We start from the raw sequence: 11,674 nt of genomic DNA, 5'->3' as shown, positions 1-11,674 counted from the left end.
GGAGTCTCGTTCTGTCACCCAGGCTGGAGTGCAGTGGCCAGATCTCAGCTCACTGCAAGCTCCGCCTCCCGGGTTCACGCCATTCACCTGCCTCAGACTCCCGAGCAGCTGGGACTACAGGCGCCTGCCACCTTGCCCGGCTAGTTTTTTGTATGTTTTAGTAGAGACAGGGTTTCACCGTGTTAGCCAGGATGGTCTTGATCTCCTGACCTCGTGATCCACCCGTCTCGGCCTCCCAAAGTGCTGGGATTACAGGCTTGAGCCACCGCGCCCGGCCATTTTTATATATTTAATTAAGACGGGGTTTCACCATGTTGGCCAGGCTGGTCTGGAACTCCTGACCTCAGGTGAACTTCCCCCCTTGGCATCCCAAAGTGCTAGGTTACAGGAGTGAGCCACCACGCCCAGCCTAACTTTAATTTAAATTACAAATATTTGGCCCGGCATTAGTGGTGTATGCCTGTAATCTCTGCACTTTGGGAGGTCAAAAAGCAAGGATCCTGGCAACCTATGAGACTCTGTCTCTACAAACAGGAATCAATTTTTTGAATTAACTGGGGGTGGCGGTGGGTGCCTGTAGTCCCAGCTACTCAGGAGGCTGAGGCAGGAGGATCGCTTGAGCCCAGGAGTTGGAGGATGCAGCAAGCTCCGATGGTACCGCTGCACTCCAGCGTGGGAGATGGAGACAGAGTGAGACAGCATCTCTAAAAAATAACAAGAAATAAATAAATACGTATTTGGTGGTGATGGTTACAAGACTGTGTGCAGAATTTTAGTGCCTATAAATGCCACCTTAATCAAACCTGATTTTTAGAAAACAATTCTTGGGAAAAACAAAACGTGCAGCAGGCAGGTAGACACACATTTGTCAAAATGCATCAAACTCAGTGACAGCAGACCAAAGACTTCCTGTTCTCACTTATAAGTGGGATCTAAACTTCAGGTACTCATGGACATAAAGGCAGCAATAATGGACACTGGGGATTACCAGGGAGGGGTGAGAAAAAGAGGCATGAGGGTTGAAAAACTAACTGTTAAATACTGAGCTCACCATCTGGGTGACAGAATCGCTCATACCACAAACCTCAGCATCATGCAATATACTCAGGTAGGAAACTGGCACAGGTATCCCTGAATCTAAAATAAAAGTTGCTTAAGAGGGTCCCGGGCGCAGCGGCTCTCACCTGTAATCCTAGCACTTTGGGAGGCCAAGGCGGACAGATTGCTTTGAGGCCAGGAGTTTGAGATCAGCCTGGGCAACACGGTGAAACCCTGTCTCTACTAAAATTGCAAAGATTAGCTGGGTGTGGTGGCGGGCACCTGTAATCCCAGCTACTTGGGAGGCTGAGGCATGAGAATCGCTTGAACTCGGGAGATGGAGGTTGCAGTGAGCCAAGATCACACCTCTGCACTCCAGCCTGGGCAACAGAGAGAGACTCTGTCTTGAAAAATAAAAATAATAATAATAAAAAATAAAAGTTGATAAAGAGGGCTGGGCATGGTGGCTCATGCCTGTAATTCCAGCACTTTGGGAGGCTGAGGCAGGCGGATCACTTGAGGCCAGGAACTTGAGACCAACCTGGGCAACATGATGAAACCCCATCTCCATGAAAAATACAAAAATTAGTTGGGCGTGGTGGTGTGTGCCTGTGGTTCCAGCACTTTGGGAGGCCAAAGTGGGTAGATTACTTGAGATGGAGAGTTCGAGACCAGCCTGGTCAACATGACGAAATCCTGTCTCTACTAAAAATACAAAAATTAGCTGGGTGTAGTGGCACATGCCTGTGGTCCCAGAGACTCAGGGGGATGAGGCAGGAGAATCGCTTGAACCCGGGAGGTGAAGGTTGCAGTGAACGGAGATTGTGTCACTTCACGCCAGCCTGGGCAATAGAGTGAGACCCTGTCTCAAAAAAAATTTTTTAAGGTTGAAAAAGAAAAACAATGCATCGAACCAAACACATAAGATAGGCACATTCGACTGTATGTAAATTACACATCAACAAAACGGATTTTTCAAAAATCACTGTTCCTGGGATTTTATTAGATGGCATTAGGTACAAAATTGAGGTCAGTAGAGCTCAGTTTTACTGGTAGAAATCAGAGGAGGTTAAAGGATTTTATGTTTTAGAAGAGAATTAAGGGACAGATTGCCTTTTCCTGCTACAGAACCAAGAATTTTCAAACTGGGTTCCTAGGGAACCCTAGGGGTTCCACGCCTACCCTGCTTTCTGCTTTCTCCTCAATCTGTAATCACAGCTGCCCAAAAGGTTTTACCCGAAGAGTTCTGAGACCAAAGGAGTTGAAAATCAGAGCTCTCAAAAAATGATTTTTCTTTTTCTTTTTTTTTTGAGATGGGATCTTGCTTTGTTGCCCAGGCTGGAGTGCAGTGATGCCATCATAGCTTACTGCAGTCTCAGCCTTTCTGGGCTCAAGTGATCCTCACACCCCAGCCTCTTCAGTAGCTGGGACTACCAGCATGGACCACCACACCCAGCTAATTTTTTTCCCCCAATGTTTATTTATTTATTTATTTAGACCGAGGCTCACCCTGTCACCCAGGCTGGAGTGCAGTGGTGCAATCTCAGCTCGCTGAAACCTCCACCTCCCGGGTTCAAGCAATTTTCCTGTCTCAGTCTCCCGAGTAGCTGGGATTACAGGCATGTGCCACCACGCCCATCTAATTTTTGTATTTTTAGTAGAGACGGGGTTTCGCCATGTTGGCCAGGCCGGTCTTGAACTTCTGACCTCAGGTGATCTGCCCATCTTGGCCTCCCAAACTGCTGGGATTATGGGCGTGAACCACTGAGTCTGGCTTTTTTTCCTTTTATCTTTGTAGAGATGGGGTCTTGTTATGTTGTCCAGGCTGGTCTCGAGCTCCTGGCCTCAAGCGATCCTCCTGTCTCAACCTCCTAAAGCACAAGGATGACAGGCATGAGCCACTGCACCTGGCAATAACATGGTTTCTCTCTCTTTCCAAGCTACCCTTTGTCCAGGGTGTGTCAAAGAGTAGCTCAAGAAGAGATAGAAGTCATGTCTTCAAGGAGGCAGGATGAGCTGGGACTTGAGCTTGGGGAAATATCAGGACAAAAATGGACTTGAAAGTTCTTGCTAGGACCAGAAGAGACAGGCAGCCTGTGGAATTCGCTTTTCCCCTCCAGATTCCCCATCCCACAAATTTGCTTTCAGTTCCTCTAAATGCACACACTCCATTCTGCCTCGGGGCCTTGGAACACACAGTCCTCTCCCTCCACCCAGAAGGCCCTCCCTAATTGCCTCTCCTGTTTAACCCTTGTGCATCCTCCACCCTCCCCTCAGACATCTTTTCCTCCCCCCAAAATACTTTCTGGATTCCCCTATGTGGGGCTGATTGTTAGGTCCGAGGTTCTCATGGAAATGGGTTCCTCTCCTTGGGAGATGGAGTGGTCCTTGAGGCTGATGGCTGATCGAGCATTCTATTGGTGTTTGGCCTTGTTTTTTTGTTTTTTGGTTTTTTTTAGAGATGGGGTCTTGCTCTGTTGTCCAGGCTGGAATGCAGTGGTGCAATCATAGCTCACTGCAGCCTCCAACTCCTGGACTCAAGTGGTCCTTCTGCCTCAGCCTCCTGAGTAGCTGGTACTACAGAAAGGCACCACCATGCCTGCCTGATGTTTTCTTATGTTTTGTACAGAAGGGGGTCTCACTGTGTTGGCCAGGCTGGTCTTGAACTCCTGGGCTCAAGCAATCCACCCACCTCGGTCTTCTAAAGCACTGGGATTACAGGTGTGAGCCACAGTGCCTGGACTTTTTTTTTTTTTTTTTTTTTTTTGAGATGGAGTTTTGTTTTGTTGCCCAGGCTGGAAAGCAATGGCGTGACCTTGGCTCACCACAATCTCCGCCTCCCGGGTTCAAGCAATTCTCCTGCCTCAGCATCCCGAGTAACTGGGATTACAGCTACCCACCTGGTGTGCCACCACTCCTGGCTAATTTTGTATTTTTAGTAGAAAAGGGGTTTCTCCATGTTGGTTAGGCTGGTCTTGAACTCCCCACCTTAGGTGATCCGCCTGCCTCAGCCTCCCAAAGGGCTGGGATTACAGGTGTGAGCCACCGTGCCCGGCCTAGCGCCCGGCCTTTTTATTGCTGTTCTGTTGGTGTCTGCCTTCCCCTGACTGTCAAGGGCCAACTCATCCCAGGGAAGGGCAGCATCCCTCTGCTTCCTACTGTATGCATGGTGTTTAACACAGTATGTGGAACATAGTAGTTGCTCAATAAATATTGCCCACACTTTGAACCTGTGTGCACCCTTGTATTTACACAGGGATTTAATACACATGCATCATGTTGACTGATATATAAATACATAGAGAAAATTGTGCAAATGAGAGTTACAGCTCAACATTTTTACAAAACTCCCCCCTCACCAGGGGCCTTCCTGGTACTCTTTTATCACCACTATCTCTGATTCCCCAGACACTTCCATCCTCATTTCCAACAGCATAAGTTAGTTTGGTTCATATTTCATTTATTATTATTGTTATTGTTATTATTATTATTTTGAGACGGGGTCTCTGTTGCCCAGCCTGGAGTGCAGTAGCATGATTTTGGCTCACTGCAACCTCCACCTCTTGGTTTAAGCAATGCTCCTCCCTCAGCATCCCGAGTAGCTGGGATTACAGGCACCTGCTGCTACACCTGGCTAATTTTTGTATTTTAATTTTTTTTTTTTTTTTTTTTTGAGACAGAGTCTCGCTCTTTTGCTCAGGGCTGAAGTGCGGTAGCACGATGTCAGCTCACTGCAACCTCCGCCTGCTGGGTTCAAGCGAGCAGGTCTGGCTAATTTTTGCATTCTTAGTAGAGAAGGGGTTTCGCCATGTCGGCCAGGCTGGTCTTGAGCTCCTGACCTCAAGTGATCCACCTGTCTCAGCCTCCCAAAGTGCTGGAACTAGGCATGAGCCACTGCACCTGGCCTAATTTTTGTATTTTTAGTACAGACAGGGTTTCACCCTGTTGGCAGGCTGATCTTAAACTCCTGACTTCAAGTGATCCGCCCTCTTCGGCCTCCCAACGTGCTGGGATTACAGGCATGAACCACCACGCCCAGCCTATTGTTACTATTATTATTTTGAGACAGGGTCTTGGTCTGTCACCTAGGCTGGAGTCCAGTGGCACAATCATAGCTCACTGCAGCCTCAACCTCCCAGGCTCAAGTCATCCTCCAGCCTCAGCCTCCTGAGTAGCTGGGACCACAGATGCACAATATGATGCCTGGCTAAATTTTGTAATTTTTTCGTAGAGATGGGTTTCACCATGTTGCCCATGCTGCCATCCTTGTTTTTTTTTTTTTGTTTTTTTTTTTTTGAGACGGAGTCTCGCTCTGTCGCCCAGGCTGGAGTGCAGTGGCGCGATCTCGGCTCACGGCAAGTTCTGCCTCCCGGGTTCACGCCATTCTCCTGACTCAGCCTCCCAAGGAGCTGGGACTACTGGCGCCCACCGCCACGCCCGGCTAATTTTTTTTGTATTTTTTTTTTTTTTTTTTTAAGTAGAGACGGGGTTTCACAGTGTTAGCCAGGATGGTCCCGATCTTCTGACCTCGTGATCCGCCTGTCTCGGCCTCCCAAAGTGCTGGGATTACAGGCGTGAGCCACTGCGCCCGACCCAGATTTTGTCTTTAAAAAAAAAACAAAACTTTTTTTTTTTCCTATGGTTTAAAAATGTGAAAATTGGCAGTGCCTCAAAAAGTTAAACATAGAATTACCATATGATCAGGCAGTACTACTCCTGGGCATATGCCCAGAAGAATTGAAAGCAGGAACTGCAAACAGATATTTGCACATCTATGTTCATAGCAGCATTATTCACAATAGCCAAAAGGCAGAAGCAGGCCAGGCACACTGGCTCAAGCATGTAATCCCAGGACTTTGGGGGGCCGAGGCAGGCAGATCACCTGAGGTCAGGAGTTTGAGACCAGCCTGGCCAACATGGCGAAACCCCATCTCTACTGAAAAAAAAAAAAAGAAAAAGAAAAAATTATCCAGGTGTGGTGGTGGGTGCCTGTAATCCCAGCTACTCAGGAGGCTGAGGCAGGAGAATCGCTTGAACCTGGGAGTCGGAGGTTGCAGTGAGCCAAGATCGTGCCACTTGTACTCCAGCCTGGGTGACGAGAGCGCAACTCCGTCTCAAAAAAAAACAAAAAACAAAAGAAAACCCCAAAACATTTTCGATCCGCTGTCTGCAGTGGAGCCGCCACCAAAATGCAGATTTTTCCTGAAAACCCTTACAGGAAAGACCATCACCCTCGAGGCTGAACCCTCGGATACGGTAGAAGATGGAAAAGCCAAGATCCGGGGTAAGGAAGGAATTCCTCCTAATCAGCAAAGACTGATCTTTGTTGGCAAGCAACTGGAAGATGGATGTACTTTGTCTGACTACAACATTCAAAAGGAGTCTCCTTTTGTGTTGAGAATTCGTGGTGGTGCTGAGGAAAGGAAGAAGAAGTCTTTTTTTTTCTTTTACAGAGTCTCGCTCTGTAGCTCAGGCTGGAGTGCAGTGGTGCCATCTTGGCTCACTACAACCTCTGCCTTCCAGGTCCCGGTTCAAGCAATTCTCCTGCCTCAGCCTCCCAAGTAGCTGGGATTACAGGCACATGCTACCATGCCCAGCTAATTTTTGTATTTTTAGTAGAGATGGGGTTTCACTATGTTGGCCAGACTGGTCTTGAACTCCTGACCTCGTGATCCACCTGCCTCGGTCTCCCAAAGAGCTGGGATTACAGGCGTGAGCCACTGCGCCCAGCCAGAAGAAGAAGTCTTACATGCAAGAAGAATAAGCATAAGAGAAAGAAGGTGAAGCTGGCTGTCCTGAAATATTATAAGGTGGATGAGAATGGCAAAATTAGTCACCTTTGTCCAGGTTGCCCTTCTGATGAATGTGGTGCTGGAGTGTTTATGGCAAGCCACTTTGACAGACATGATTGTGGCAAATGTTGTCTGACTTACTGCTTCAACAAACCACAAGACAAGTACTGTATGAATTAACAAAAGATATGAACAAACAAACAAACAAAAAACGAAACAAAAGCCGGAAAGCAACCCGTGTTCATTGATGGGTGAATGGATGAACACAACGTGGTTCATCCACACAAGGGAATATGATGCAGCCGTGAAAAGGAAAACAGTTCTGACTCAGGCTGCAGCATGGATGAACCTTGGGGATATTATGCTCAGTGAAATAAGCAGATACAAAAGGACAAACACTATGTGATTCCACTCCTAGGAGGTCCCTAGAGTCGTCAGATCCATAGAGACAGAAAGAAGGACGGAGGGAGCCAGGGGCTGGGGAACGGGATAGGGAGTGAGTGTTTCATGGGGACCGAGTTTCAGTTTGGAAAGAGGAGAAAGTTCTGGAGATGGATGGCGGTGGTGGCTACCCAACAACATGAATGTGGTTATTGCCACAGAATTGTGCACTGAAAAATGGTTAAAATAGGCCAGGCATGGTGGCTCACACCTGTAATCCCGGCACTTTGGGAGTCTGAGGCGGGCAGATCACTTGAGGTCAGGAGTTTGAGACCAGCCTGGCCAACATGGTGAAACCCCATCTCTACTAAAAATACAAAAAATTAGCTGGGTGTGGTGGTGCACGCCTGTAATTCCAGCTACTTGGGAGGCTGAGGCAGGAGAATTGTTTGAACCCAGGTGGTGGAGGTTGCAGTGAGCCAAGATCGAGCCACTGTACTCCAGCCTGGACAACAGAGTGAGACTCTGAAACAAATAAACAAACAAAAGCAAGGGTTAAAATGGAACAAGATGGTGCATACCTGTAGCCTCAGCTACTGGGGAGTCCAAGGTGGGAGGATTACTTGAAGCCAGGAGTCTGAGACTAGCTTGGTCAACAAAGCAAGACCCCGTTTCAAAAATAAAAAAAGGCCGGGCATGGTGGCTCAAGCTTGTAATCCTAGCACTTTGAGAGGCTGAGGTGGATGGATCACAAGGTCAGGAGATCGAGACCATCCTGGCTAACACAGTGAAACCCCATCTCTACTAAAAAAAAAATACAAAAAATTAGCTGGGTGTGGTGGCGGGCTCTTGGAGTCCCAGCTACTGGGGAGGCTAAGGCAGGAGAATGGCATGAACCCAGGAGGCGGAGCTTGCAGTGAGCCAAGATCGCGCCACTGCACTCCAGCCTGGGCGACGGAGCGAGACTCCATCTCAAGAAAAAAAAAAAACTTATAACGATAAATTGTACGTTATGTGTATTTTACCACAAAAAAATCCCATTGTATTGGAGACAAAGAACAAACAAAAATGTAATAACCGTTCCTAGCTCATGGGTGGTTCAAGAAGAAACATGAGCTGGACCTGGGCCCACAGGCAATGGCTTTCCAACTTCTGTTGTAGGTGATGCCATTGATGGAATAAACTATGATTTTTTTTTTTTTTTGAGACGGAGTCTCGCTGTGTCGCCCAGGCTGGAGTGCAGTGGCGCAATCTCTGCTCACTGCAAGCTCCGCCTCCCAGGTTCACGCCATTCTCCTGCCTCAGCCTCCTGAGGAGCTGGGACTACAGGTGCCCGCCACCACCCCGGCTAATTTTTTGTATTTTAGTAGAGACAGGGCTTCACCGTGTTAGCCAAGATGGTCTCGATCTCCTGACCTTGTGATCCGCCCGCCTCGGCCTCCCAAAGTGCTGGGATTACAGGCGTGAGCCACCGCGCCCGGCCGAACCGTGATTTTCTTTCTTTGTTTTGAGATGGTGTCTTGCTATGTTGCCCAAGCTAGTCATCCAGGATGGAGCGCAGGGGTGTGATCTCGGCTCGCTGCAACCTCTGCCTCCCGGTTCAAGTGATTCTCCTCCCTCAGTCTCCCAAGTAGCTGGGATTACAGGCACACACCACCATGCCCAGTTAATTTTTGTATGTCTAATGGAGACAGGATTCCATCATGTTGGCCAGGTTGGTTTCAAACTCCAGACCTCAAGTGAGCTGCCTGCCTTGGCCTCCCAAAGTGCTGGGATTACAGACATGAGCCACCGGCCATAAACCATGATTTTATTTACCAGTTCTATTGCTAATAGGCATTTGGGTATGAATGTGGTATGTCATTCTCACCCAGGGACATAATTATTATTACTATTTTAGAGAAGTGGTCTTGCTCTGTTGCCCAGGCTGGAGTGCAGTGGTGTGATCATAGCTCACTGTAGCTTCGAACTCCTAGGCTCAAGCGATTCTCTCACCTCAGCCTCCTGAGTAGCTGGGAATACAAGTGCTTGTCCCCACCATGCCCAGCAAGAGACATTATTTTTGTCATGTTTGCATCAGCCACCTTGCATGCAAAACTGCTTCTCTAGTTGTTCCTCAGACCACAGCCCCTGGCGTTATCCCTGGGGCACCACCTCCTGACCAGTCTCTGGACATGAAGAGGGAGGCCCTATTGGAAGTGGAGAGGCTCCCTCCCTCCTCCAGCCCTTATGGTCTGCTCAGGGGCTTCCTCTTGGTCCCGGATGTGGGACCGGAGGGTTGGGGGCCCTGGGACTTATTAGCCAAGACAGGAAGCCCCACCCCCAGAGGCCTCAAAGAAAGAGCTGCGGTGCAAGAATTCGTGTGCCAGATTTGGTTAGCTGAGTCCACCGAGAGGGTAAGTGACAGCTGCTCCTGGCCTTGCCATGGCACCAGCGGGGAGGCTGCGGTCAAAGCTGAGCCTCCATCCCCAACCCCACGGTGGGGGACAGGGGTCCGGGGACGGGGTCCAGATCCCACTCCCTCCAGGGGCCAGATCCTCCCCACGTGGGCAGGGCTGAGCCAGCTGTGGGTCTCTTGGTTCCTTCTTTCAGCGCCTGCAGGATGAAAGCTCTCTGTCTCCTCCTCTTCCCTGTCCTGGGGCTGCTGGTGTCTAGCAAGACCCTGTGCTCCATGGAAGAAGCCATCAGTGAGAAGATTCAGGAGAGCGCCAGCTCCCTAGGTGAGGACCCCCAGAGGCAAGCTCCCCAAGGTTCTCAGAGACCTCACCGATTCCTGGCACAGACCTGACTCCAACCCAGCCCCAGCGCTCACCAAATCTCATCCTCAAATCCAACCAGATCACAAATTCAACCCCAGCTCCACTCTTAACCCCTCCGACTGTTCTCACCTTATCTACAGCTCCAAACCCAATCCCCGCTCTCACCCTAAACCTTCCCTTACTCCAAAACACCCAACTCAAGACAGGGTCCTGGAAGCCAGTGAGCTCCTATGCCGGTATCTAGCTCCAAACGAACAGGAGGAAAGTAGCAGGAGGATGGGGGAGGGGCCGTTTGGCCTCACAGCCCCTCCTCTCTCCTTCCCTCCTGCCCCCCAGTATTTAGGGCAATAAGGAGCATTGGCCTGGAGTGCCAGAGCGTCACCTCCAGGGGGGACCTGGCTACTTGCCCCCGAGGTGAGTGCAGAAGCCTGTTGTCCAGGCGCCCATCTCTGTTCCAAGTCCCCTGGGAATGCCGCCTCCCCACCACGTTCCCCATGTCTAGCCTCTACTCCCCTAGGATCCTCGTCCTGACTCCCAGCCTTCTCTGCCCACCATCTGGACACTGGTGTCCACCCTCACTCCCTGCCTCCAGTGCCCACTCCGTGATTGGAGCCTCCAGCCGTCCGCATCCCCAGCCCCCCTCTCCCACCCTCAGCCTCCCAGCTCAGAGTCCAAGCTCCTCTGCTCCGGGCTGCAGGTTTCGCCGTCACCGGTTGCACTTGTGGCTCCGCCTGTGGCTCGTGGGATGTGCGCGCCGAGACCACATGTCACTGCCAGTGCGCGGGCATGGACTGGACCGGAGCGCGCTGCTGTCGTCTGCAGCCCTGAGGTCGCGCGCAGCGCGCGCACAGCGCAGGCGGAGGTGGTTACAGGTCCGGACGGATTGGGGGGAAGCTGGAAATAAACCTGGAGATGATGATGATGGAGCGGATCTGAGCCCTGCGTGGTTTCTTTAGTAGGTCCGGAGGGACTGATCTAGCGTCTCCAAGAAGAGTGGGGCGCGCAGTTGCTGGAGGGGGCGGGGAGACCGCGACTTTCTACCGCCCCATCCCCCTTCCTCCTATGGGGTCTCCAACTGCTTCTTCCGAAAATAGGGCCTGAGCTTCTTCTAGTGACGTCCCCACCCACCCAAGGCTCATGGCCGCCTTCAAGAGGGGACTTCTCACCTTTGAGGCTACCTTGAAGCTCACTCTGGGGTCTCCGACCTCCCCAGGAAGTGGCTGGGTCATTTTCCCCCTGTCCTCATAATGAGGCTTCATCTAGGACCTGTGTCAGTCTGGGCAGTGGACGGGACCCTCCAGGGCCCCAAGACTCCAGGAGTCCCAGGTCAGGGTAGGCCCCTGAATCATGTCTCAGCCCAGAGCTGGAACATGTACCCCTCACTACCTACCTGCAAGGAGGAACCCCCAAGGCACAGGCAAAGTTGAGTTACCTGATGTCACGTGTCATCACAAGTTCACGTTTTCACACAGGCAAGTGCAGTTGTGAGTAGTTAGTTACAACCAGAGACACACAGGGTGCTTACCCCCTCCTGGACACTAGATTATGAAAACACAGAGCAGGGGACTTGTCTGCTCCTAGATCTCCCCAGGGTTTCGTTTCTCCCCTTCCCTTCCTCTCCCCTCCCCTCCCCTCCCTTTCCCTCCCTTTCCCTCTCCTCCCCTCCCTTTCCCTCTCCTCCTCTTCCCTCCCCTCCCCTCCTCC

At 50.5% G+C, this 11,674-nt stretch overlaps 1 protein-coding gene and 1 pseudogene across 1 annotated transcript; both read left to right on the top strand.

Annotated features, from left to right (window-relative positions):
- LOC108534587 (ubiquitin-40S ribosomal protein S27a pseudogene) overlaps positions 1-7,010 on the top strand; it is a 13,975-nt pseudogene extending 6,965 nt beyond the window's left edge.
- A 2,506-nt stretch (positions 7,011-9,516) lies between these two features.
- On the top strand, positions 9,517-10,899 carry RETN (resistin). The gene is made up of 4 exons (XM_017880067.1): positions 9,517-9,607; positions 9,804-9,931; positions 10,307-10,384; positions 10,668-10,899. The coding sequence occupies exons 2-4, from the start codon at positions 9,814-9,816 to the stop codon at positions 10,796-10,798; spliced, it is 327 nt and encodes a 108-aa protein (XP_017735556.1). The 5' UTR covers positions 9,517-9,607; positions 9,804-9,813; the 3' UTR covers positions 10,799-10,899.
- The last annotated feature ends 775 nt before the right edge of the window (positions 10,900-11,674 follow it).

Source organism: Rhinopithecus bieti, unplaced genomic scaffold (genome assembly GCF_001698545.2).
Source record: "Rhinopithecus bieti isolate Rb0 unplaced genomic scaffold, ASM169854v2 scaffold_10589, whole genome shotgun sequence".
Taxonomy (NCBI): domain Eukaryota; kingdom Metazoa; phylum Chordata; class Mammalia; order Primates; family Cercopithecidae; genus Rhinopithecus; species Rhinopithecus bieti.
Note: the sequence above shows the minus strand (reverse complement) of the source record. Positions and strands in the feature narration are given on the sequence as shown.